The sequence below is a fragment of the Coregonus clupeaformis genome, chromosome 7 (genome assembly GCF_020615455.1).
Source record: "Coregonus clupeaformis isolate EN_2021a chromosome 7, ASM2061545v1, whole genome shotgun sequence".
Taxonomy (NCBI): domain Eukaryota; kingdom Metazoa; phylum Chordata; class Actinopteri; order Salmoniformes; family Salmonidae; genus Coregonus; species Coregonus clupeaformis.
Window position 1 is genome coordinate 71,417,009 of NC_059198.1, and position 27,391 is coordinate 71,444,399.

The 27,391-nt window shown below is 49.5% G+C and overlaps 1 protein-coding gene across 1 annotated transcript in view; it reads right to left on the minus strand.

The window, feature by feature from the left end:
* The window catches only part of LOC121569134 (reversion-inducing cysteine-rich protein with Kazal motifs-like), a 74,992-nt gene extending 48,280 nt beyond the window's left edge, over positions 1 to 26,712 (minus strand). The window contains exon 1 of the mRNA XM_041879797.2: positions 26,502 to 26,712. Coding sequence (XP_041735731.2) covers positions 26,502 to 26,571 — 70 coding nt within the window. The 5' untranslated portion in view covers positions 26,572 to 26,712. The remainder of the gene's footprint in view (positions 1 to 26,501) is intronic.
* Positions 26,713 to 27,391: the final 679 nt, after the last annotated feature.

Consider the following 27,391-nt stretch of genomic DNA (forward strand, 5'->3'; position numbering starts at 1 on the left):
GGGGTGGAGACAGAGAGAAGAGGGGATGAGAGAGCGAGAAGAGGGGGTGGAGAGAGAGAGAAGAGGGGGTGGAGAGAGAGAAGAGGGGGTGGAGAGAGAGAGAAGAGGGGGTGAATAGAGCGTGAAGAGGGGGTGAAGAGAGCGAGATGAGGGGGTGTAGAGAGAGAGAAGAGGGGGTGTAGAGAGAGAGAAGAGGGGGTGGAGACAGAGGGAAGAGGGGGTGAAGAGAGAGAAGAGGGGGTGGAGAGAGAGAGAAGAGGGGGTGGAGAGAGAGAGAAGACTGGATGGAGGAAAGTCACACACATGCTCAAACCAGACTTCTAGCCTTACAAATACTAAACACAACAAGGGAAAAAAGGGTTTTACAAAAACATATTATAATCTGTTTATGCTCCTTGAGAAAATGTCATAATTATCAGAATTCTCTCTCTCCAACTTTTTTTCTTTCATCTCGGCCCAGACGTGATCTTCCTCTCCTCCTCTCTTCCTCCTCTTCCATTTATGTCTGATCCAAGCTCAATCCTTTCATCAACTTTTTGTCTTCTTAATGTCGATCTCGTATCGGGCGACACGCTAAAGGAGGAACAACAAACACAGCGGTTTGTCTGTGGAGATGAAAGTGTTTCAGGGTCTAAGTGCTGCATCGTTGACCGTCTGTGATGTATCCGAGTGGGTCTGGTCTGGGTAGGGTCCTGGTCTGGGTCTGGTCTGATGGAAACCAGAACCATCCTAGTTGTCTTTGTAATGAGACACAGATTTCTCTGGCTTGACCCCCAGCAGTAGCCTTTAAAGTGTGTGTGTGCGTGCGCGCGCGTGTGTGTGTGCTGGTGTGCGCGTGTGTGTGTGAGAAAGAGAGAGTTTATGTGTGTGTCTATGTGCATCAGTGTGTGACATCCCTTAGTGTTCTCTCTGCGCACCCGTCACGTTGTTGTTGTTCTGAGGTGAGAGAGCATTCCTGTCTCACAGGCCACGCTAAACAAAAGCTGTTGTCATGTTGTTGCGATGGTTTCCATTGGCTTGTAATGACACTATATTCATTAGGAGGCTATAAAGGCCTGGGAGTAAACACACCAAAGAGGAAGACATGGGTCATACGAGGGGAGCTTGGCTAACAGCTTAGCGGCAAACCACACCAGTGACACCACAAACAAACCTTGCCCCGGCCTGAATCATGTTGGTTAACTATGTAGCTGACACTGACTCACCATGCCGTCTCTTAACAGAAAAGAAATGTCAACAGGTCATATGAACTATATATAGAACTGCAGAGCGTGAGTGAGTGCAATAAAGTGGATTGGCGATTCAGTGGTCTTGGACAGAGATGGTCTGTCATTAGAGGTAGGCAGGGACTTGGTGTTCTCTCTAGCCACTCACGACCATAAGGCCCCTTTTAGTGAGTCAGAGAGCTAGGCGTCTCTGGGTGCTGACTCACTTTCTCTTTCTCTGACTCTCTATCTCCCTCTCTCTCAACCTCTCTCTGTCTCTCTCTCCTTTTCTTTAAACCCAGTAACATGTGCTAGCACTTTGAGCTAGCCCTGCTACTGTGTCCCTGTTTTCAGAGGAATAGTAATAATGCCACCCACAAGCCACATCAAAGGAATTCCCCTCTTCAAGTCCCCCCAACCTCTCTCTCTCAGTACACACTCCCACCCCAACCCTTTTAATGCCCCCCTCCCACGCTAACTCAACCCACCAGCCCCCCTACGGACCAGCCCCTCGGGACCCCTCACACACAACCCCCCCCCCACCTCTCGCCTTGTTCCCCAAACTACTTCACACAGCAAAGTTGTTTGCAGCGAAGGGAAGGAACATGTTGTCCCGGCTCTCCTCTCTTGCGTGAGTTACATGAAAAGGCAGCATTTGATGTTTAGATATTTAAATATTTAAATAGACAGAGACAGAGACAGAGACAGAGACAGAGACAGAGAGAGAGAGAGAGAGAGAGAGAGAGAGAGAGAGAGAGAGAGAGAGAGAGAGAGAGAGAGAGAGAGAGAGAGAGAGAGAGAGAGAGAGAGAGAGAGAGAGAGAGAGAGAGAGAGAGAGAGAGAGAGAGAGAGAGAGAGAGAGAGAGAGAGAGAGAGAGAGAGAGAGAGAGAAAGAAAGAAAGAAAGAAAGAAAGAAAGAAAGAAAGAAAGAAAGAAAGAAAGAAAGATACAGAGAGAGCGATACAGAGAGAGAGATACAGGCAGAGAAAGGGAACTCTGGCAGGAATTAAGGCAAAAAACTTAAAAGGGTCGGCACTTGACAGCCCCGGCAAAGCTGATCAAACGGGAATGAGAACCAGACAGAGGGAGGGAGGGATGGAGGGAGTAGGGACAGTTTACAATATGGGGCTGTGGAACCCTGTGGCCCCGTGGCTTCCACATAGATGGAGCCGCCACAACAGCCTCTGGATTCATTCATGCCCCGACCGACGTGGTGTCGTGGTGAGGAAGAGCAGGCCTCGGCTCCCTGGCTCCCTGTGTCTGTGACTCTCTGTCTTCCCCAGTCCAGTAGAGGAGAGCAGAGGAGAGGAAAGAGAGGGAGAGACAGTGGAGGAGTACAGTATCCCCACGGTGGTGACTGTTCCGTTACTCTCTTCCTGTCTCAACTGACACATAGCCAGAGACATGACTCTCCACCATAGACAAGAGGACATGGGGGTGGGGGTGTCGTTAACCCTTTACACTCCTACCCGAATACGAGTTGAGAATTGCAGATTTGGGCACTGATAAGCGCCTAAATTGGAACGCAGTGGCTGTACAGTAACATGCTATACATGACGTCAGAGCTCAGGCTCTGCACTTCACAGCGCTGTATGGGTTTTGACTGACAACTGTTCTGAACTTGAGAACCGCACACGACAAGAAGTTGCCCCCGTCCGCTTTGATGTCATACAAGCAAGCCAAACACCCGAGAGTCCAAATGTGCACTTCACATTTCCATATCATAAAACTCATGTCATATACAGTGTCAACATTTATGATCACAATGTTTGATGTACAGTTACAAGATTACATGGCGTCATACCCTTCTATGGGTTTTTCTGAACAGAATGAGCCTATGTTTGTCTATTGTGAAGAATATTTGCCGCGGAACACGCACCTGAATGCACGCATGACTTTCTATGTGCACCAAAATTACGATCTGTTTCTCTGAATTGCCCTGTGAAAGCCTAATACTGTCAGATCGTATTTTATAACTTAGCTAGTCATGTTGGTAATAGACCAGTCTTTCAAATGATGCCTACCTGACCCATTTTGTAATTTATAATGGGCCGTTTTTGGATTGCGTAAACAATAACAGTAATTGTGTGATATCGGGGATGCAGGGTTGTGTTCCAAACAAAACAACTACAAGTGTGCTTACTCTAGTTCCTCAACGGCACAGCTAGGAGAGCTCAAAAAAGTAACTTATAGATGAAGACTCTTCTTTGAGTCATAAAAGTGCATTGAAATGACTTAGGAACTGTGCACACTTTGGAGAGGTGTGGGGCCACATGGAGACACCAGTTAGTCCTCTCACTCAAACCCTTGTCATTTTATTTGCTTTATGTTGTGCCTACCCCACATACTGTTATCATGTTACTGAATGTATCCAGCGTATTTTGAGATTTTGTTATCAACAAATTCAACGAAAAGTATAGTAAATGTAAAATGCCCATAAAATCAACAGTGTAATGTTTGGATTCAGTCTTGTGTCAGGTGAACTGTTGTGTCCTCATATTTGGTCTAATAATTTTCCCATAATCTCCTAATTGTTCCCTTTAAATTGCTACCATGCTTATACATATGCATTTCATATATCTTCTGTAAGAAACATTTCAATTTAGCCCTATCCATATAGGCCAATTCCCAGAAGTGTAAAGGGTTAACATGGCAAACCTTTCTGGACAGGGGAGAGTGGAGAGGATAGAAGGGAGGAGATTCCAGCCAGCTATTTAGGAGGAGAGAGGAGGGAGGGAGGGAGGCAGGCTGGGCTGGGCTGGACAGGGTTGGGCGTGTGTGGAACACGTCAGCCTCAGTCATCCTTCGTTAAAGTGAGTTAGCGTTAGCCGGCAACCGCTAGCAGCCCAGCAGGGGGAGAGAGCCGAGCCTCAGCCGACCCAACCCGAGTAGCCCTGCAGCAGCCTGCATTGTCGCGACCGCCAGTCTGCGCTCCCCTCTCTTAACGAGCTGCCATTTTAATGACACAATTGGCGCGGCCAGTGGACCATTCAGCCTCCAGCCCTCCTCCTCCGCCTGTGTCCTTACGGCTGTTTGCCTGCCCCCCTTTTCACTCCTCGCCCCGTAGAGAGAGGCCAAACAAATGACTTGTTGCCAAGGGCAGGCAGTTGATAAAAGCCATGGCAACGGCACTAGTTGTGCACTGTTCGTGCATTATCTTTTTTTGTTGTTGACATTGTTATCTTTATGTTTCTACTGGGATGAATGGGCCAGCAGTGGACGGGGGCATGGTGCGATGAGGTTGTACAATGTATGGAGGTCGGAGGAGGAATGAATTGGCCAGTGAGGCACGTCGAGCCCCGCTGCGAGTCCTTTAATAGACAATGACAGGCTCTGGCTGTGCGGAGTGGGGGAGAGCTCATCAGCAATACACAGAGCTGGGAGTCAGAGGCCCCAGGAGCTGCTAATGAGCATAGTAGGCCTAGAGACAGACAGACAGTACATAATGTACAGTAACAGGACAGGACAAGACCGAAAAGGACAGTAGAGAATAGTAGAGTAGAGCATGTTTTCCCAACACTTTCCAGTCACTGTATTGGTGTCAGAGTGTTTCCTCAGCCAGAACAGCCAGTTGGGTATTTATTATTATTATTATTATTATTATTATCCAGAGCGACTTACAGGAGCAATTAGGGTTAAGCGCCTTGCTCAAGGGCACATCGATAGATTTTTCACCTAGTCAGCTCGGGGATTAGAACCAGCGACCTTTCGGTGACTGGCACAACGCTCTTAACCACTAAGCTACCTCAATGTATGTATGTATGTAGTCAGCTCTGAGAGAATGAGTCTGGTCTGTCTGCACTGTATGGGGGAGAGGAGAGCACAGCATGAGGGAAGTCACAACACACACAGTTATCTTCAACTCCAGGAGATAAGGGATGAGTCGGTATGGGGCCTGGTGTGGTGGGTAATCCATCCATACTGTCAAGGGGACAGAGGGAACACACATGGTCCCTCATCGAAGGGTTACACAAACACAATGGAGGTGGTGACTGTTGAAAGGGCTTTTAAGGGGTAGTCATCTGGGGTGGGTGGGTGACAGGCACATCACTCTATGTTGTGGCAGGTTTAGGGGGGCTAGGGGGTCCCGTTTGCTGTAAAGGCCTGAGGAATGAGTGAACCCTTACACTGGAACTCAACAGGTCACTGGGACTGAGAAACATACTACTGGCCATGCAGGCAGTGTGTGTGTGTGTGTGTGTGTGTGTGTGTGTGTGTGTGTGTGTGTGTGTGTGTGTGTGTGTGTGTGTGTGTGTGTGTGTGTGTGTGTGTGTGTGTGTGTGTGTGTGTGTGTGTGTGTGTGTGTGTGTGTGTGTGTGTGTGTGTGTGTGTGTGTGTGTGTGTGTGTGTGTGTGTGTGTGTGTGTGTGTGTGTGTGTGTGTGTGTGTGTGTGTGTGTGTGTGTGTGTGTGTGTGTGTGTGTGTGTGTGTGTGTGTGTGTGTGTGTGTGTGTGTGTGTGTGTGTGTGTGTGTGTGTGTGTGTGTGTGTGTGTGTGTGTGTGTGTGTGTGTGTGTGTGTGTGTGTGTGTGTGTGTGTGTGTGTGTGTGTGTGTGTGTGTGTGTGTGTGTGTGTGTGTGTGTGTGTGTGTGTGTGTGTGTGTGTGTGTGTGTGTGTGTGTGTGTGTGTGTGTGTGTGTGTGTGTGTGTGTGTGTGTGTGTGTGTGTGTGTGTGTGTGTGTGTGTGTGTGTGTGTGTGTGTGTGTGTGTGTGTGTGTGTGTGTGTGTGTGTGTGTGTGTGTGTGTGTGTGTGTGTGTGTGTGTGAGTGTGTGAGAGAGAGATAAATGTGGTCCTCTGTAGCTCAGCTGGTAGAGCACGGCGCTTGTAACGCCAAGGTAGTGGGTTCGATCCCCGGGACCACCCATACACAAAAATGTATGCACGCATGACTGTAAGTCGCTTTGGATAAAAGCGTCTGCTAAATGGCATATTATTATTAATTTATTATTAAATAAATACAGTGAGAGAGCAAGTGTGTGCAGTATCTCCTACAACCCCATCTGTCAGTGTGTGCACGCACGTTCATGAGGGACACACACTTCACACCTCAAAAGCAGCCTCTTCTTCTCCCAGTGTGATGCCCCTTACTTCTCCTCATGACTCGAGAGCGGGAATCAATCATGTCAGACGCGCCGCTTTCATCGGCGGGACAGAGACATCTGCCAAGACATACCCATCCCATTTCCTGCCTCGCTACGCATATAAAAAGGGACATGTACCGTATGACTGGCCTGAAAGATCACAGCACTTAGCACTCATAGCAGATGCAGCCTGACATTCCAACTATAAAATGCACAGACTGGCGGCTAATAACAAAGGCATGGAAGGAAAGAAGAGAGGACAGAGAGGGTAAGGAGGGAAACTGCCATTACAATAGTTCAGTAAGTATCAGGTCCCACTGAGAAAGTTACAAACCGCTGAGTCATTTTTAACAGTATTGCACCACATTTGTCTGAAATGTAAAATATGTCAAATAAAACGCTGATAGACATGCAATGTGGGACGGCCATCTTTAAGTTATTATGACTGGCTACAGCTACATTAACTAACCTCGCCCAGGGCTGTAGCTAGAGTTCAGCAAACTATCTTCCAAAAGCTCCATGACAATAACAATCCAATTGACATTCTTGTCTTTAGGTGTCAACATCTGAAACGGTGTTTGCCAAACCCTGTGTTATATGTCTATGGTGCTCACCCAAGCCTCTGTAGTAACTGTGTGTGTGAGTTCAGTAGCTGTGTGGCCCTGTGTGGTTGGAGTAAATATCTCTGTCCACACCACAGATCGGTTTGATCCTGCAGTCTTGGCATCAGCCACTGACAGAGACAGGCCAGTGTTGTGTTGTGTCTGTCTTTATCTAGTGGGCTGGCCGAGGCCTTGGTTGGTTCAGCTGCTTCATTCAGCTGTTTTCTCTGCTTAGCTTACTGTATATCTGGTCCCGTATTCACAAAGCATTTCAGAGTAGGAGTGCTGATCAACGTCAGTTTTGCCTTTTAGATAACAATGAATGAGGCATCGGGGACCTGATCCTAGATCAGCACTCCAACTCTGAGATGCTGCGAATACAGGCTCTGAGATTTGACAAAGCAGCTTCAGGCTTTAACAGTTAGACATTTTACATTTTAGTCATTTAGCACACACTTATCCAGAGCGACTTAAAGGAGCAATTAGGGTTAAGTGCCTTGCTCAAAGGCACATCGACAGATTTCTCACCTAGTCAGCTCAGGGATTCAAACCAGCGACCTTTTGGTTACTGGCACAATGCTCTTAATCGCTAGACTACCTGCTGTTAGAGAGTGTGTTTATGCGGGCCGGCCCGGGACGGCTGTATTTTCTGCTCGCTGCCGTCCTACGGTCCGACGAAAGCCGTTTCCCGTATTTCGCCACAAAACACACGGCGGGCTTCAAAGGAGAGAGAGGGGTTGTTTGTCATATTTATGCTATGACAAACAAAGCTGGAAATAGCAGCAGCGCTAGCCCTGGCTGAAGCGTATAGCCGCTGATGAAGTGTGGAATGTCAATGTGCGGGGCCCCAAAAAAACTGCTCCGCGTTTCCTGCCAGTCCGCTTCCTGTGCGGACGCTCTTGTGGAGGTTGCCTCGTCTTTCGCTCTGTGTCATTTCTCTCCAAACAACTCAAACAATATCAAACTTCTCAATTTCAGAGCCAAAAATGTCAATAATATAGCAAACAGACAAAAATGAACTTTCTAATCTCATATTCTATCCTATTATTGTCCTAGGATGTCCTCCTCTCACCATCGGGGCTATAAACACACACAAACACAATGGTGAATAGTCATGGATTCTTGTCTGATGTTTGGGCTGCTCCTGCATTCCTCTCTGGCAGCCTGAACCCTTTAGGCGAGAGTTTAATGCCTCTGGGTCAAAGGTGACTTCCTGTGCATTAATAAATTGTGATCTGACATAAGCAGGGAGGCATTAATGGATCAGTGTGTTGTGAAGAGATGGGGGAGAAACTAGAGGCACCAACGTTTCCTCACACCAAAATTATTTCTGTGTCCTGATTCACTAAAAAGATATGTAGGCCTTTGTACTACAGATGTAGTCAAATATATTGGCACCCATGCACAAGTCACTATTTATTTTAAAATAAGTTTAAATTGAAAAAAACGTTGGTGTTAACATGTGTATTTGTTTGATTTACAAATGCTCAGGACCCAAAAAATTATAATCTAAACTGAAATTTAGATTTTTCACTTCAAAGTCAAAACATGGCCTGGACTAAATTATTCAAAGTTCTAATTCATTAAGTTGGTGGCAAGTGATTCTCTGCAAGTGTAATTTATCCTACTTGTGGTAAGTTGCAGGTGCCACCAGGGTAAAAATCGCCATTAACCCGTTTTGAGAAGGGGAAACAGAACTCCATTGCACTCCATTGTAAAGTGCAAGGCTGCCAATATATTGGAATACATCTGTATATGAAATATTAGGAAGGTGTTCCTAATGTTTGATACACTCAGTATATGCATGCACTATATGAAAATATATGTATGCACTACATGAAAATATATGTCTGCACATATGAAAACATAATGTATGTAGCACTATATGAAAATATATGTATACTAAACAAAAATATAAACGTAACATGCCACAATTTCAACGATTTTACTGAGTTACAGTTCACATAAAGAAATCAGTCAATTGAAATTGTCACGCCCTGGCTCTGGGGACTCTTAAAGGTTGAGCCAGGGTGTGGATTTTTCTATGTTTAGTTTTTCTATGTTTTCGTTCTAGATTGTTTAGATCTATGTTGGCCAGGGTGGTTCCCAATCAGAGGCAGCTGTAGCTCGTTGTCTCTGATTGGGGACCATACTTAGGCAGCCTGTGTTGCACTAGTATTTGTGGGATCTTGATCCGTATAGGTTTGTGTTGTTGTAACCTCAGGACTTCACGTATCGTTTGTTGTTTTTGTCGTTAAGTGTCATGAGCCCTCTCACTCCACTGGGTTACCACCTTAAGTTGTTTCCACTCTGCTCACCACTCTCTCTCTACTCAGCCTAACTAGCTCCACCTGTCCCTGCTCTGCTCGGCTCTAATTACTCTGCCAGCTGCGCTGCATTACCCACTAACCTCTCCCAGTATTTATAGCCCTGTCTTTCAGCTCTCCTTTGTCAGATCGTCTGCAAAGCTCACACCCGGAACCTGTTTGCTCGCGCTTCTGGCTCACCCTGGTTTTGTGACCCCGGACCTGCCTGGTTTTTGGATACTCTTCTGCCTCAGGAGATCCAGACCTGCTTCTGCCATTACGACTCCTGACTACTCTTCAATCCCGGTAACTCTGACCAGCCTTCTGCCTTGCTACTACGTATTTTGGATTGCCCTTGAACTGTACTGCTGCCTGGTTTCATTCCGCCCCGTTGTGTCTGTGTTTCCTCCCCCCCCCAGGACTTCTGGACCACCAACCACCGGCGTCATCGGACGCATCGCTGCCACTGGGGGGAGGCACAGACCCAGCACATCGGACGGGATAACCCCTGGAGCCTTCACTCACTCCCTACATCCCTTTCCCCTTAAGTTTAAATAAACTTTCTGGTGTGACGCAATTGTGGTCCTCTTGTCGTCTGTATGAACCGTGACAGTACGATCTGACCATCATGGACCCAGCGCACACTTCCCCCGACATGGAAACCGAAGAGCCTGAGCAACCCACCGCCATGCTACGCCTGGAACACATTGAGAGAGAGCTAGGCCGCATGAGCGGCGTCATCTCCTCTCTGCTTCAGGTCGGCCACCAACAGCATCAGCAGGTCCAGCAGCACCAGCAGCAGTCCCAGCAGCAGCAACAACAACTCGCCATGATCATTCAACTCCTCACCAACCTGACCCCAGCCAGTCTGCCCACCAGCCCTGCCCCCGAGTTACCTGCCCCGGTCATTGCAGCCGCTGCTCCGAACCCAAGATTGGAAACCCCGAGCGGTTCAACGGCGATTCAACCCAGGTCCGGCCATTCCTGACTAGCTGCCGACTTCAGTTCTCCTTGCAGCCAAGGACCTTCGCCACGGAGGGGGCTAGAGTTGGGTATGCCATCACTCACCTGACGGGCCGAGCTCGACTCTGGGGAACAGCAGAGTTCGAACGTCAAACCCCGCATGTGCAACCTTCGACCTGTTTGCTGAGGAGATGCTGAAGGTGTTTGACCTGGATTCCCCCACCGCAGAGGCGTCTCGTGAACTGTTCAGTATTCGACAAGGCAGACGTACAGTCGCAGACCATTCCATCGACTTCCGAACCCTGGCTAGACGAAGTTCTTGGAACACACCATCGTTGGTGGACGCGTTCTTCCATAGTTTGGCTGACTATATCAAGGACGAGTTGGTCTCCCATGAACTGCCTTCCACTCTTGATGAAGCCATCGCACTGACTGTCAGGATCGACAGAGGGATACAGACCCGTCGTCGTGAGAGGGGGCGCCAAGGTCCACCTACTACCGGCATTCGGAGAGATCCGACTGGGCTCCTGTCATCTACTGCCACTCACCCAGGTCAGCTTGATCAGTCTGAGCCTATGGAGATTGGGCGAGCCTCTCTCACTCCTGCAGAGCGCCAGCGACGCTTCACCTCAAACCTCTGCCTCTATTGTGGAGGTGATGGACATCGTGTGGGAACCTGCCCTTTAAAGGGCCGAAGCTCACCGGGCATAGGGGGAGTCCGGTTGAGTTCAATGACCATCCAGTCCTCCGACCGCAAACCCCTGCTGCAAGTTCACCTCCGCCTCCCTGACTCAACTCACACCCTGGCTGCTCTGGTGGATTCTGGCGCCGAAGCCAACATAATGGACATCAAGCTGGCACGCCAACTGGGACTGGAGAACCTCCGTTTGACACCTCCTATTCCTGCCCGGGCACTGGACGGACACTTACTCGGATCGGTCACTCATGTCACGGCCCCGGTCTCGATGGGTCTGTCCGGGAAACCATCAAGAAACTATCCAGTTTCACCTGCTCCCCTCTCCAGGCCAACCCCTCATCCTGGGTTACCCATGGCTCCGCCCGGCACAACCCTCAGCTCGACTGGGTGACCGGGGTGATCAGGGAGTGGGGAGAGGACTGCCACCGAACCTGCCTGCTTGCCGCCGCACTACCCCCTCGGCCAGTACCTACTAACTCCGCTCCTGACCCCTCCAAGGACCCTGTGTCGATTCTGCCAAGTCCCTGCATCGTTGCAGCTCTGACCTGGGCTGTTGAGGAACAGGTGCTGGAGGCTCTCCGTAACCAGCCAGGTCCCAGCACTTGCCCAGCTGACCGCCTTTTTGTCCCCCGAAGACCTGAGGTCCCAGGTCGTTCAGTGGGGACATGACTCCCGCCTAGCTTGTCACCCTGGCTCCACCCGCACTTACAACCTGCTCGCCCAGAGGTTCTGGTGGCCCTCTCTGAGGAAGGATGTACGGGAATTCGTCCAAGCCTGCCCCATCTGCAACCAACACAAGTCGTCCTGCCAGCCCCCAGCCGGATTGCTGCAGCCCCTGCCTGTGCCCAGGAGTCCGCTGGTCCCTGCTGCGCCTTGTCCTCCTCCTCCACGGCTCGTCGATGGTGGTCTGGTTTACACCGTCCGCCGCCTGCTTCGGTCCAGACGGAGGGGTAGGGGTCTCCAGTACCTCATTGACTGGGAGGGCTATGGACCTGAGGAAAGGACCTGGGTGCCAGCTAGTCGGATTGTGGATAGGACTCTCATCACCGCTTTCCACCAACGGCATCCTGATCAACCTGCAATCCGTAGGGGCCGCCCCAGAGGGGTCTCTAACCGTCCTGCCCGCTCGGCTTCCTGTCCTGTGCCTGATCCGGTCTCGGGACCTGTCCCATCTCCCGACCACGGCCCTCCGGTTTCCTCCGAGGATGAGGACGTTCACTCGGACCATTCGGAGGAGTTCTAGCCCTCCTCCGGCTCCCCTCCTCCCGCCCGGCGTGGTGTTGCTCTTGGGACTTCTGGGGCCGTCCCTTGGGGGGGGGGTTCTGTCATGAGCCCTCTCACTCCACTGGGTTACCACCTTAAGTTGTTTCCACTCTGCTCACCACTCTCTCTCTACTCAGCCTAACTAGCTCCACCTGTCCCTGCTCTGCTCGGCTCTAATTACTCTGCCAGCTGCGCTGCATTACCCACTAACCTCTCCCAGTATTTATAGCCCTGTCTTTCAGCTCTCCTTTGTCAGATCGTCTGCAAAGCTCACACCCGGAACCTGTTTGCTCGCGCTTCTGGCTCACCCTGGTTTTGTGACCCCGGACCTGCCTGGTTTTTGGATACTCTTCTGCCTCAGGAGATCCAGACCTGCTTCTGCCATTACGACTCCTGACTACTCTTCAATCCCGGTAACTCTGACCAGCCTTCTGCCTTGCTACTACGTATTTTGGATTGCCCTTGAACTGTACTGCTGCCTGGTTTCATTCCGCCCCGTTGTGTCTGTGTTTCCTCCCCCCCCCCCCAGGACTTCTGGACCACCAACCACCGGCGTCATCGGACGCATCGCTGCCACTGGGGGGAGGCACAGACCCAGCACATCGGACGGGATAACCCCTGGAGCCTTCACTCACTCCCTACATCCCTTTCCCCTTAAGTTTAAATAAACTTTCTGGTGTGACGCAATTGTGGTCCTCTTGTCGTCTGTCTGAACCGTGACAGTTAAGTACGTTAAATAAAGTATGTACGCTTACCACGCTGCGCCTTGGTCCTTCTCGTTAATGAACGATCGTGACAGAAATAAATTCATTAAGCCCTAATCTTTGGATTTCACATGACTGGGAATACAGATATGCATTTGTTGGTCACAGATACCTTTTAAAAAATGGACCTCACAATGGGCCTCAGGATCTCGCCACAGTATTTCTGTGCACTCAAATTGCCATCGATAAAATGCAATTGTATTCGTTGTCCGTAGCTTATGCCTGCTAATACCATAACCCCACCCTCACCACGGGGCACTCTGTTCACAACGTTGACATCAGCAAACCGCTCGCCCACACAACGCCATACACGTGGTCTGCGGTTGTGAGGCCGGTTGGACGTACTGCCAAATTCTCTAAAACGACATTGAAGGCAGCTTATGGTCGAGAAATTAACATTCAATTCTCTGGCAACAGCTCTGGTGGACATTCCTGCAGTCAGCATGCCAATTGCGTGCTCCCTCAAAACTTGAGACATCTGTGGCATTGTGTTGTGTGACAAAATGTGTGGCCTTTTATTGACCCCAACACAAGGTGCACCGGTGTAATGATCATGTTGAGACTGTGGAGGCGCGCTACAGAGAGGAGCAGCGGCAACGCAGAGGGTACCGGCCGGGGAGGAAGCCCGAGAGACAGCCCCAAGATTTTTTTTGGGGGGGGCTAAAAGGGTGGTTGGCGGAGCCACGTACTGTGCCGCGAGTGTTCCGGCACAGTCCTGTACGTCCTGTGCTAGCACCACGCACGTGTCGTGCTAAGGTGGGCATGCAGCCAGGACGGGGTGTGCCGGCTCAACGCTCGTGGCCTCCAGTACCCCTCCTCGGTCCCGTATATCCTGCGCCAGTGCCACGTGCTGTAGTGCCAGTACGAGTGCACAGCCCTGTACGTCCTGTGCTGATGCCTCACACATATTGTGTGGAAATAGGCATTCAGCCAGGACGAGTTGTGTCAGCTCTCCGCTCCAGACCTCCAGTCCGCCTCCACAGCCCGGTCCGGCCCGTTCCTGCTCCCCGCACCAAGCCAGTGATGCGCGTCGCCAGCCCAGTCCGGCCTGTTCCTTTCCCTCGCACCAAGCCAGTGGTGCGCGTCGCCAGCCCGGTCCGGCCTGTTCCTGCCCCTCGCACCAAGACAGTGGTGCGCGTCGCCAGCCCGGTCCGGCCTGTTCCTGTCCCTCGCACCAAGCCTGTGGTGCGCGTCGCCAGCCCGGTCCGGCCTGTTCCTGTCCCACGCACCAAGCCAGTGGTGCGCGTCGCCAGCCCGGTCCGGCCTGTTCCTGCCCCTCGCACCAAACCTGTGGTGCGCGTCGCCAGCCCGGTCCGGCCTGTTCCTGGTCCTCGCACCAAGCCTGTGGTGCGCGTCGCCAGCCCGGTCCGGCCTGTTCCTGCCCCTCGCACCAAACCAGTGGTGCGCGTCGCCAGCCCGGTCCGGCCTGTTCCTGTCCCTCGCACCAAGCCTGTGGTGCGCGTCGCCAGCCCGGTCCAGCCTGTTCCTGCTCCCCGCACCAAGACAGTGGTGCGCGTCGTCAGCCCGGTCCGGCCCGTTCCTGCTCCCCGCACCAAGCCAGTGGTGCGCGTCGTCAGCCCGGTCCGGCCCGTTCCTGCTCCCCGCACCAAGCCAGTGGTGCGCGTCGTCAGCCCGGTCCGGCCCGTTCCTGCTCCCCGCACCAAGCCAGTGGTGCGCGTCGTCAGCCCGGTCCGGCCCGTTCCTGCTCCCCGCACCAAGCCAGTGGTGCGTGTGTCCAGTCCGGCACGGTCAGCTGCTCCACTCCGGAGCCAGAGCAATCCGCTCCACCGGTGTCCAGTCCAGCTCCGGCCAGCGGGGCCAGACCAGATCAGGGGCGCAACGGGGGGGTGGAGAGAGAGTGGTGGTCAGGCGGAATGCCCACCCGGCCCCTACCCTCTTGTGTTTGTGTGGCGCGGTCGCAGTCCGCGCCTTTGGGGGGTACTGTCACGCCCTGGCTCTGGGGACTTTTAAAGGTTGAGCCAGGGTGTGGATTTTTCTATGTTTAGTTTTTCTATGTTTTCGTTCTAGATCGTTTAGATCTATGTTGGCCAGGGTGGTTCCCAATCAGAGGCAGCTGTAGCTCGTTATCTCTGATTGGGGACCATACTTAGGCAGCCTGTGTTGCACTAGTATTTGTGGGATCTTGATCCGTATAGGTTTGTGTTGTTGTAACCTCAGGACTTCACGTATTGTTTGTTGTTTTTGTCGTTAAGTACGTTAAATAAAGTATGTACGCTTACCACGCTGCGCCTTGGTCCTTCTCGTTAATGAACGATCGTGACAGAAATAAATTCATTAAGCCCTAATCTTTGGATTTCACATGACTGGGAATACAGATATGCATTTGTTGGTCACAGATACCTTTTAAAAAATGGGCCTCACAATGGGCCTCAGGATCTCGCCACAGTATTTCTGTGCACTCAAATTGCCATCGATAAAATGCAATTGTATTCGTTGTCCGTAGCTTATGCCTGCTAATACCATAACCCCACCCTCACCATGGGGCACTCTGTTCACAACGTTGACATCAGCAAACCGCTCGCCCACACAACGCCATACACGTGGTCTGCGGTTGTGAGGCCGGTTGGACGTACTGCCAAATTCTCTAAAACGACATTGAAGGCAGCTTATGGTCGAGAAATTAACATTCAATTCTCTGGCAACAGCTCTGGTGGACATTCCTGCAGTCAGCATGCCAATTGCGTGCTCCCTCAAAACTTGAGACATCTGTGGCATTGTGTTGTGTGACAAAATGTGTGGCCTTTTATTGACCCCAACACAAGGTGCACCGGTGTAATGATCATGTTGTTTAATCAGCTTCTTATTATGCCACACTTGTCAGGTGGCTGGATTATCTTGGCAAAGGATAAATGCTCACTAACTGGGATGTAAACAAATTTGTGCACAAAATTTAAGATAAATAAGGTTTTGTGCGTAAGGAAAATTTGTGGATCTTTAATTTCAGCTCATGAAACATAGGACCAACACTTTACATGTTGCGTTTATATTTTTGTTCAGTGTATGTATAATAGGCTATATGACCAGGAGCAGCAAACTCGTGAGAAATTATTCAAATGAACAAGTGAATGAATAGAGAATATTATTATAACCCCTCATCCATGGAAGCCAAACTCTCTTTCATCAATGGTTGATAGATAACCTCCTTGTATTTATTCAACTGACTAATGCTCAAATGAGTTTCTTTGATTCCCTCATTGAAGTGTCTTTCCCAGAGTAACTGGAAAGGCAAATGGACAAACAACTATCAAATAAAAATACGAAGTGTGCTGGCAAATTATTTGACAAAAATCTGTGTCCCTCCATCATGCAAGATCCATAAGAAACCAGCTAAAGAAGAGAATGTACTCGGGGCGTGAAAACATCAAAGGCCATAAATTGTTTCTTGCATCTATAAAAGTCTGCTCCATTGAAGATACTTCAAAAAAACTCTTCACACAATATTCTAAAGAGATAAATGATGATGGATGAAGTGCTAGATATCTAAAACAAAGTTCTTGCCATCACTAATATCTTCCTCCAGCTGTTTTAAATGACATCTGTGAGGATTGAGGGACTCATAAAACAACCAAAGGGAATAGAGAGACAGGGTGATGGGCAGCCTCAGAGCTAAAATTGGATGCATGATTGATCGACACCAGGGTCCAGTTTGAATCCATCAACCCCAGTACACTCCCATTTAGGAACCTCATTGCAACAAACAAGCAATAAAGCAATTATCAATTACACTGCTGCTGGCACATTACAATCTTCAAAAAGTAAACAATAGGCCTTTTTAGTATTTATCTCCAAACATGGCCATAGCATGGTGGTTCCTTAATGTTTGGCCATGATTGATGACCAACTTTTTGGGTCATATAACCAGATTCTGGATTTCAACGAACACAATCAATGTGTTGAGCCACAAGGCCCACCACAACCCAAAAAAATTCAGCCAAGACCCAACAGTAAGTGCTCCTGACCTATAATTTGCGAACAACATCATATAAAACATTTCTGTACATGCCTGACTCCACATTATCTACATATAGCACATAATCATGCATAGTGTGTCTAAGGTTTGGACTATTTTACCATCACATGGAGGTAGTACACCTACGTGTCTGTGGTTGTGGTTACGTAAAGATAGCCAGTGTGACCAGCAGGTCCATGTGCGCTCCAGGTGTGCAGCTCACGTAGGGCGCTGTACATTCTTCCAACCCCTGGAGGAGCACCTGAACACCATCAGTCTGTGTGGAGCAACAGATGTTGAGACCCTGATAGTACTCCAACCTCCAGATGGAAGGAGTTGGTCCACTCCTCTTTTCATATTCAATTAGGAAAATCAAAAGGGACACAGAGCCGGCCTATCCCACCACTGACTCCACACACACTGGGGAACATGCATCTGAGGTGGAGGGATGGGGAGGGCGGGGGGGCGGACAATTAGAGTATGAACAAAGATAATGAACTGCATATGTCCAGGTAGAGGGGAAAGAGGAGTGAGGGAAGTGGTGTGTGTGTGTGTGTGTGTGTGAGTATGTGTGTGTTTGTCTGTGTCACGACTTCCTCCGAGGCTGCCTCCCCTCCTTGTTCGGGCAGGTTTCGGCGTTCGCCGTCACCAGCTTACTAGCTGCTGCCGATTCATTTATCATCACTCCACTTGTCTTGTCTAATTAATCACACACACCTGGTCCTTATCCCCAATTAGTGTTCCCTCTGCTTCCTTGTCTGTGTGGGTGATTGTTTGTAGTGAGCTGTGTGTAGCTCGGTTGAGCTACCCTTACCTTGTTGTTGCCAGGGTAGATATTTCCCATGTGCCTGAGTTTTGTTGTCGCATGCTTGCGCAACTGTTTATCGACGGAATAAACTCTTTGGATGCTTTTACTCTCCTGCACCTGACTCCTTCTATCACACGCATCACAGAATCACCCACCCGCTATGGAATCAGCGGGAGAAGAGCGCATGCCTGGAGTAGTGGCACGGGTCCAGGAGCACTCCACGATGCTGGCCAGCTTGGGGGAAGCGATGGATCGGGTTCTTCAGGTCGTCCAACGCCTGGAGAGGAGCAGACCCGATCTGTCGAGACCAGCTGGCCAACCGGATCCAGCCACCTACACTCCAGCACCAGGAGGGATCCAGATATCCCAACCACGGGCGTTTGAGGGGACAGCGGCGCTGTGCCAGGGATTCCTCCTCCAATTGGAGATTTACTTCACCAGCATCAGGCCGGCACCATCGAAGCGGGAGAAGGTGTCCGTCCTCGTTTCCTGCCTCTGTGGGAAAGCCCTGGAGTGGGCCAATGCGGTGTGGAACGAAGGAGGAGCCGCGTTGGAGGACTACAGGGAGTTCGCTCGCCTCTTTCGGGCGGTATTCGACCACCCACCCGAGGGTCGAGAGGCGGGTGAGCGACTGGTCCACCTGAGGCAGGGGACGAGGACCGCGCAGGACTTCGCGTTGGAGTTCCGGACGCTGGCAGCGGGGTCCGGGTGGAACGAGCGGACCCTGATCGACCATTTCCGGTGCCATCTGCGGGAGGACATCCGACGGGAGCTAGCCTGCCTGGACATCATGTTGTCCTTCGATAAACTGGTGGACATGGCCATTCGGTTGGACAACCTGCTGGCTGGCAGCCAGAGGACGTCCTGGTAGGGGTCTGTCCATTTCAACCCCGGAAGACTCGGACCTCGAGCCGATGGAGGTGGGTGGAGCCACCGGCCGAGAGAGTGGAGGAGGACAGCGACAGTGCCACTCTGGTGGCACGAAGGGACAATCCACCACACGTCGTAGTCAACGTTCTTTTGGGCCTGGAGGCGGCAGGCAGGGCACTCACGCACCACCCCAGGTATCGAACACCCACACTTGTTCAGAGCCCTCTGTTGCGCACTGTACCCTACCTATCCACTTTCCCGATCACATGGTAGTTCCCCAGTGTAAGGCGCTAGTCGATTCAGGCGCAGCTGAGAACTTTATGGATAGGGCATTCGCACGCCGTCAAGGCATTTCATTGGTTCCCCTCTCCATTCCACGTCCCCTCAGAGCACTCGATAGTCGACCATTAGGGTCCGGATTTGTTATGGAAGTCACTATACCAGTCACCATGATCACCCAGGAGAATCATTTTGAGCAGGTGATTTTTTCGATTATTGAATCTCCTGCTTTCCCTGTGGTATTAGCTCTCACAGGGTGGTCGTGTGAGTGTCAGGGTAGGTGTCTAGATGTTTCAGTTGGTGCAACCACGGTGGAAAGTCCAGATAGCACCTCCACCGTGCGCATTCCCCCCGAATACCGTGATCTGGCGCAAGCGTTCTCTAAAACGCAGGCGACTAAGTTACCACCTCACCGGGCGGGGGATTGCGTGATAAATCTCAGGGTAGACGCTGTACCTCCCAGGAGTCATATATACCCCCTGTCACAGGCGGAAACGGTGGCTATGGAGACATATGTCACTGAGTCCCTGCATTAGGGGTATATACGTCCCTCCACTTCACCCGCCTCCTCAAGTTTCTTCTTTGTGAAGAAGAAGGACGGAAGTCTGCGCCCGTGCATTGATTATCGACCACTGAACAGGGAGACAATCAGATTTAGTTATCATCTCCCCCTCATTCCTTCAGTGGTTGAATCGATGCATGGGGCGCGCTTTTCACCAAATTGGATCTCAGGAGTGCGTACAACCTGGTGCGTATCCGAGAGGGAGATGAGTGGAAGACAGCATTCAGCACAACCACAGGTCATTATGAATACCTGGTGATGCCCTATGGTTTGATGAATGCTCCCTCGGGACATGCTTGGTCGCGGTGTAGTGGTCTACATCGATGACATCCTGGTGTATTCCGCTACTCGCACTGAGCATGTGTCCCTGGTTCGCAAGGTGCTGGCCCGACTGTTGGAGAATGACCTTTATGCTAAGGCAGAGAAGTGTATGTTTTTCCAGCAGTCCATCTCCTTTCTTGGATACCGCATTTCCACCTCAGGGGTGGAGATGGAGGGAGATCGCATTTCAGCCGTGCGTAATTGGCCGACTCCAACCACGGTTAATGAGGTGCAGCGATTCCTTGGCTTTGCCAACTACTATCAAAGGTTTATCCGGGGCTTTGGCAAGGTCGCAGCTCCCATCACATCCCTGTTGAAGGGTGGGCCGTCCTGGCTCCGCTGGTCTGCTGAGGCGGATCTGGCCTTCAGGAGACTGCGGGGCCTGTTCACCTCAGCTCCGGTACTAGCCCACCCCGATCCATCACTACTGTTTGTGGTGGAGGAGGATGCGTCCGAGGTAGGGATGGGCGCTGTCCTATCCCAACGCTCGGGCACGCCACCCAAGTTTCGCCCCTGTGCCTTCTTCTTGAAGAAACTCAGCCCGGCGGAGCAGAACTACGACTTGGTGATCGGGAGCTGTTGGCTGTTGTCCGAGCTTTGACCGTGTGGAGGCATTGGCTTGAAGGGGCGAAACACCCTTTCCTCGTCTGGACGGACCACCATAACCTGGAGTACATCCGGGCAGCGAGGAGGCTGAATCCTCGCCAGGCCAGGTGGGCCCTATTCTTCACCCAGTTTGATTTTACATTGTCATACATTCCGGGTACGAAGAACGTGAAGGCAGACACACTGTCCCGGCTGTATGACACAGAGGAGAGGCCCAGAGACAACACCCCCATACTCCCGGCCTCCCGCATTGTGGCGCCGGTAGTATGGGCGATGGACGCGGATATAGAGCAGGCATTACGCACAGATCCATCTCCACCGCAGTGTCCAGCTGGGCTGCAGTACGTGCCTGCTCTTATCCGTGATAGTCTGATCTTCTGGGCACAAATGTCACCCTCCTCTGGTCACCAAGGTATCGGTCGTACAGTGCGCTGCCTGAGCGGAAAGTACTGGTGGCCTACCTTGGCTAAGGACGTGAGGGTGTACGTCTCCTCCTGCTCGGTGTGCGCCCAGAATAAGGCACCTAGGCACCTCCTAGCGGGAAAGCTACAACCGTTACCAGTTCCACAACGCATTGATTTTCTGACTGATCTTCTCCTCTCCCAAGGTAACACCACCATCCTGGTCGTTGTGGACCGCTTCTCAAAGTCCTGCCGCCTTCTTCCTTTGCCCGGTCTCCCCACGGCCCTGCAGACTGCGGAGGCCCTGTTTACTCACGTCTTCCGGCACTACGGGGTACCAGAGGATATAGTGTCTGACCGAGGTCCCCAGTTCATGTCCAAGGTCTGGAAGGCGTTCATGGAACGTCTGGGGGTCTCGGTCAGCCTGAACTCTGGGTTCCACCCCGAGAGTAATGGGCAGGTGAAACGGGTAAATCAGGACGTGGGTAGGGTCCTGCGGTCCTACTGCCAGGACTGGCCGGGGGAGTGGTCGGTGTTCTTGCCATGGGCAGAATAACCCCAGAACTCTCTCCGCCACTCCTCCACTAACCTAACGCCTTTCCAGTGTGTTCTAGGTTACCAACCGGTTCTGGCACCGTGGCACCAGAGCCACACCGAGGCTCCTGCGGTGGATGACTGGTTTCGGTACGCGGAGGAGACGTGGGATGCTGCCCACATTCACCTCCAACGCGCCGTGCGTCGTCAGAAGGCCAACGCTGACCGCCACTGCAGTGAGGCCCCCGTCTTTGTACCGGGTGATCGGGTCTGGCTCTCAACCCGGAATCTGCCCCTCCGCCTGCCCTGCCGGAAGCTGAGCCCGCTGTTTGTGGGGCCGTTCAAAGTCCTGAGGAGAGTTAACGAGGTCACATATACAGTGGGGAGAACAAGTATTTGATACACTGCCGATTTTGCAGGTTTTCCTACTTACAAAGCATGTAGAGGTCTGTAATTTTTATCATAGGTACACTTCAACTGTGAGAGACGGAATCTAAAACAAAAATCCAGAAAATCACATTGTATGATTTTTAAGTAATTAATTAGCATTTTATTGCATGTCATAAGTATTTGATCACTTACCAACCAGTAAGAATTCCGGCTCTCACAGACCTGTTAGTTTTTCTTTAAGAAGCCCTCCTGTTCTCCACTCATTACCTGTATTAACTGCACCTGTTTAAACTCGTTACCTGTATAAAAGACACCTGTGCACACACTCAATCAAACAGACTCCAACCTCTCCACAATGGCCAAGACCAGAGAGCTGCGTAAGGACATCAGGGATAAAATTGTAGACCTGCACAAGGCTGGGATGGGCTACAGGACAATAGGCAAGCAGCTTGGTGAGAAGGCAACAACTGTTGGCGCAATTATTAGAAAATGGAAGTTCAAGATGACGGTCAATCACCCTCGGTCTGGGGCTCCATGCAAGATCTCACCTCGTGGGGCATCAATGATCATGAGGAAGGTGAGGGATCAGCCCAGAACTACACGGCAGGACCTGGTCAATGACCTGAAGAGAGCTGGGACCACAGTCTCAAAGAAAACCATTAGTAACACACTACGCCGTCATGGATTAAAATCCTGCAGCGCACGCAAGGACCCCTGCTCAAGCCAGTGCATGTCCAGGCCCATCTGAAGTTTGCCAATGACCATCTGGATGATCCAGAGGAGGAATGGGAGAAGGTCATGTGGTCTGATGAGACAAAAATAGAGCTTTTTGGTCTAAACTCCATTCGCCATGTTTGGAGGAAGAAGAAGGATGAGTACAACCCCAAGAACACCATCCCAACCGTGAAGCATGGAGGTGGAAACATCATTCTTTGGGGATGCTTTTCTGCAAAGGGGACAGGATGACTGCACCTTATTGAGGGGAAGATGGATGGGGCCATGTATCGCGAGATCTTGGCCAACAACCTCCTTCCCTCAGTAAGAGCATTGAAGATGGGTTGTGGCTGGGTCTTCCAGCATGACAACGACCCGAAACACACAGCCAGGGCAACTAAGGAGTGGTCCGTAAGAAGCATCTCAAGGTCCTGGAGTGGCCTAGCCAGTCTCCAGACCTGAACCCAATAGAAAATCTTTGGAGGGAGCTGAAAGTCCGTATTGCCCAGCAACAGCCCCGAAACCTGAAGGATCTGGAGAAGGTCTGTATGGAGGAGTGGGCCAAAATCCCTGCTGCAGTGTGTGCAAACCTGGTCAAGACCTACAGGAAACGTATGATCTCTGTACCAAATATTAAGTTCTGCTTTTCTGATGTATCAAATACTTATGTCATGCAATAAAATGCAAATGAATTACTTAAAAATCATACAATGTGATTTTCTGGATTTTTGTTTTAGATTATGTCTCTCACAGTTGAAGTGTACCTATGATAAAAATTACAGACCTCTACATGCTTTGTAAGTAGGAAAACCTACAAAATCAGCAGTGTATTAAATACTTGTTCTCCCCACTGTAGGTTATTACTTCCCCCTGATTACCATGTTAACCCCTCGTTTCATGTGTCTCTCCTCAGGCCGGTGGTAGCTGGTCCTCGCCAGGAGTCTGAGGTGCGGGAGGTCCTTCCACCTCCTCTGGACATCGAGGGGGCCCCGGCGTACTCGGTCCGTTCCATCCTGGATTCGAGGCGTCAGGTGGGTGGCCTTCAGTACCTCGTGGAGTGGGAGGGGTACGGTCCGGAGGAACGATGCTGGGTCCCGGTGAGGGATATCCTCGATCCCTCCATTTTACGGGATTTCCACCGTCGCCATCTGGCTCGCCCTGCTCCGCGTCCTCCTGGCCGTCCCCGAGGCCGGGGTCGGCACACTGCTGGAGCCGTGCGTCAAGGGGGGGGTACTGTCACGGCTTCCGCCGAGGCTGCCTCCCCTCCTTGTTTCGGCGTTCATCGTCACCGGCTTACTAGCTGCTGCCGATCCATTTATCATCACTCCACTTGTCTTGTCTAATTAATCACACACACCTGGTCCTTATCCCCAATTAGTCATTGTATAAGTGTTCCCTCTGCTTCCTTGTCTGTGTGGGTGATTGTTTGTAGTGAGCTGTGTGTAGCTCGGTTGAGCTACCCTTACCTTGTTGTTGCCAGGGTAGATATTTCCCCTGTGCCTGAGTTTTGTTGTCGCATGCTTGCGCAACTGTTTATCGACGGAATAAACTCTTTGGATGCGTATTACTCTCCTGCGCCTGACTCCTTCTATCCCACGCATCACAGTTTGGACATATTGAAATTAACCAAGTTCTCACCTCCCTCTGAAGAAATACCACACTTTTAGGCAAAGAGCATGAGAGAGTCTTTAAAATCCAATCTACTTGTAAAATAAAATAAAGAATAGGCCTTTGTTGATGAGATGCAAAACCAGCCTTTTTGCTATACAAATGGGTATGGAGTTTAATAGTGTGTAACTTTCAAGTGAGTCCTGTACTGATCCTATGTCAGATATTGGTATTTGAAGTTGGCACAGAAATGGAACCATGCCTATGTAGTATTCCCCAGTCACATTCAGGTATAATTTGGCAATCATTACATTTATGGTAGCCCTTAATGTAACAACTTCAATGTTGTGTCAACATAAGTACATGTGTTTTACAGAGCCTAATCTAATAACTTAAACTGTTCAGTTATGTCTCAGATCTGAAACATAAAATGTCAACCAATGTTCTTGCAAACATGCTCTTTACTCTCCTAAATGAACAATTATTGGAGTCAGATCAAAATAAATACCATTATTTCAGTTCAATAACCACGTACCAAGTTAATAGCTTTGGTAGGCTACATAATCACATATTTAAAACATTGCATTCAAATGATGATACCCATTGCCTATTATTTTAATTTGTTTAGAACAAAACAATAACTACATTTGTGGGCTTGATGCAAAAAAACATGCATGCTTGAAATGACACACATTTCAGATGATGCAAAGACTGCCATGCATTCTATTCTGCCTCATGTTCCTAAACCAGCCTTACTTTGAGGAGAGGTTAAATTGGTTGCAGATGCATACCCTTAAAACAGGGATGACTAGCCTGAATAGCCCATACATGAAAATAAACTAAAAAGGAAAGTGAGAGGTAGTTTCAGCTAAGTGGGGAGAAAAACATTAATGGAATTTTTCACACGAAATAACTGAGGGAGTGGGACAATGAGAAAACCGTTATCTTGCGGCAGTGGTCAGGATTGGGGCCAAATTTGTTTCCCAGATGTTCCCAAGGCGCGAGGCCTGCACTATCACTCCCATTGTAGAACTTTTCACAAAACGGTCCATGTGTGTAGGTTACGTTATGCTCTTCAGTTCATAATGCCACCCGGCTAATGTGGGTCCTAACTGAAGTTCTAAGCAATGCCTCGTCTTTCATGTTCAATGCACAGTGTGACAGATTAGAGCGATATTTAAGCGAACTAATCCACATCCTGAGCGCATGTGGACAAACAGCACTTTTCACAACATCAAAGTCCTCACATGGTAGATGCGAATTTATAGCTGCCGCTGCCACCCTAACTCCATCCGTAAAGATTGAGGAATTCCGTACCAATGAATGATGTAGCCAAATGACTATTGATGAGAAGGGTAGGCCTACAATGTTGCATTTAGACATTGTTGTTACATTGAAACGGGGGTGCGCCAACTGGTTAACAAATTGTAACAGTGTGACAAATGCCAACAAACAATCACTATTGCCAAATCATTAGCATGAGAAAGCAAAGTCAAGAGCAGTTGACTAACACCAATAAAAGTGTAGCCTAAGTAGCCTAAACACCTCTGTATTTGCTAATTGACTGGTGTGAAGGATTAGCAGCTCATCATTATCATAGGACTCGGTACTGGTACCCCGTGTATAGAGCCGAGTTATCGTTACTCATTGTGTAGCCTATGCAGTTTTATTCCTCGTGTTATTATATTTATATGATGTATTATATTCTTCTCTCTGCATTGTTGGAAAGGGCCCCTAAGTAGCCTAAGCATTTCACTGTTAGTCTACACCTGTTGTTTACGAAGCATGTGACAAATACAATTTGATTTGATTTAGGCTACATTTCATGTTGTGTCAAATGTTTAACCATGTTATTACCTAATAAGTAAAACGTTGAGATTTTACATCAACAATATCTAGCTAGTGCTCTTGTAGGAGCATTCATCTACTATAGCCTAATAAACAGAATATTCTAAGACACCGAAGAGAAACAAATATAACACGTATTAAATTATTTAATGTCATGACCAGAACATAATAGTCTACACAACAAGCTATGGCTGGTAACTGTTCCTTCACCGGTAAAGGGACCCTCCCCATTTGCGTGATACAATGTGTCAGAAACGAGAGGAAGAAACCAGCGTGATACAATGTGGAGAAAAATTACGGATATCATGTTCACAATGGAAACCTATATGGGCAGTCACTACTGTATTCCCTCCAAAACACTAGAAAAATGTCCCCTAAACCGTCCCAATACAAAGTACCGTTAGAAAACACAAAGTATGATCTGGTCTGTTCATAAAACAGTCTAGCCTACAACGGTTGCTGGCTGCTGATTGGTCTCATACTGCAGGATGCGTACCGTGGAAGTGAATCAACAAGTTAAAACTCGGCGCAGTGAAAACTTGAGTCGCCTACAATGATTTGTTCTCACTTGAGCGAACTTTATCATTGTATACCTTGCATGTTTTGAATCATGTACAGACCCTAAGGGCACAACAATTGACTTAGAGATACAGGCATATCAATTACTGTATGTAATGTTTCGTGAAATAAGAAAAACGAACCGGAGACTTACCCTGAGTAAGAACCAAATCGTAGAAGTTGAAGGCGAGAAGAAAAGTCACTATCTCAAAACACACATACATCTTATTGAAATCCTAAAGTGCATTGTGAACGAAAAGACAAATAAAACACTGCCGCTTTGACAAGCTCCATGAGACCCTCTGTGTCCGCTACATCAGCGTATGCGGCTCTCTCCGGTGATCCGCTCATATACAGGCCGAACAGTTGAGGAGATGGAGAACTGGTGGTCACACACAGCTCACACTGGGCATGCGCAGACAGGAAAAATCCTACCGGTCAGAAGAGGGCTGGGTTAACCGTGACATATGAGAACAATATAATAACACCGTTATTAATGCATGGGTGCGGTGTTATTGCCTAAAAATATTTCATTTGAATTCCAGAGATGTCAGCCAATTAGGCAACTAGAATCATGGTGATGTCTAGAAATATTAGGAAATCTTTTTGTCATAAAATGTTAACTTTTCTTTCATTCTTGCACAGACAAACCATTACAATGTCTTTGTTCACACAGCGTCATCAACACATTTATTCATATAGAAGATGGAAATATAAGTCATCGTTCTCCAGCAAAGCAACTTTCCATTCTGCAATATCCCAGACTATAAAACGGGAAATACAGTGAGCGAAAAATATCAAATGAACTATATAGGCTAATGTATGTTTGACCATCAAAATCAACGATGACAGCCTACACCTGCTGGCCCAAATGATGCAGCCTAAATGCCTTGGGGAAGCAAACATGTCATCCATAAAGACATCTGGTAAGCGGAGATATAATAAGATATAACTGTTATAATGAAAAACAACAACACTGCATTTAGTAGCATGGTCGCCCAGACGCTCTGCGCTCACAAAGGGGCCAATGTTGAGTTGATGAAC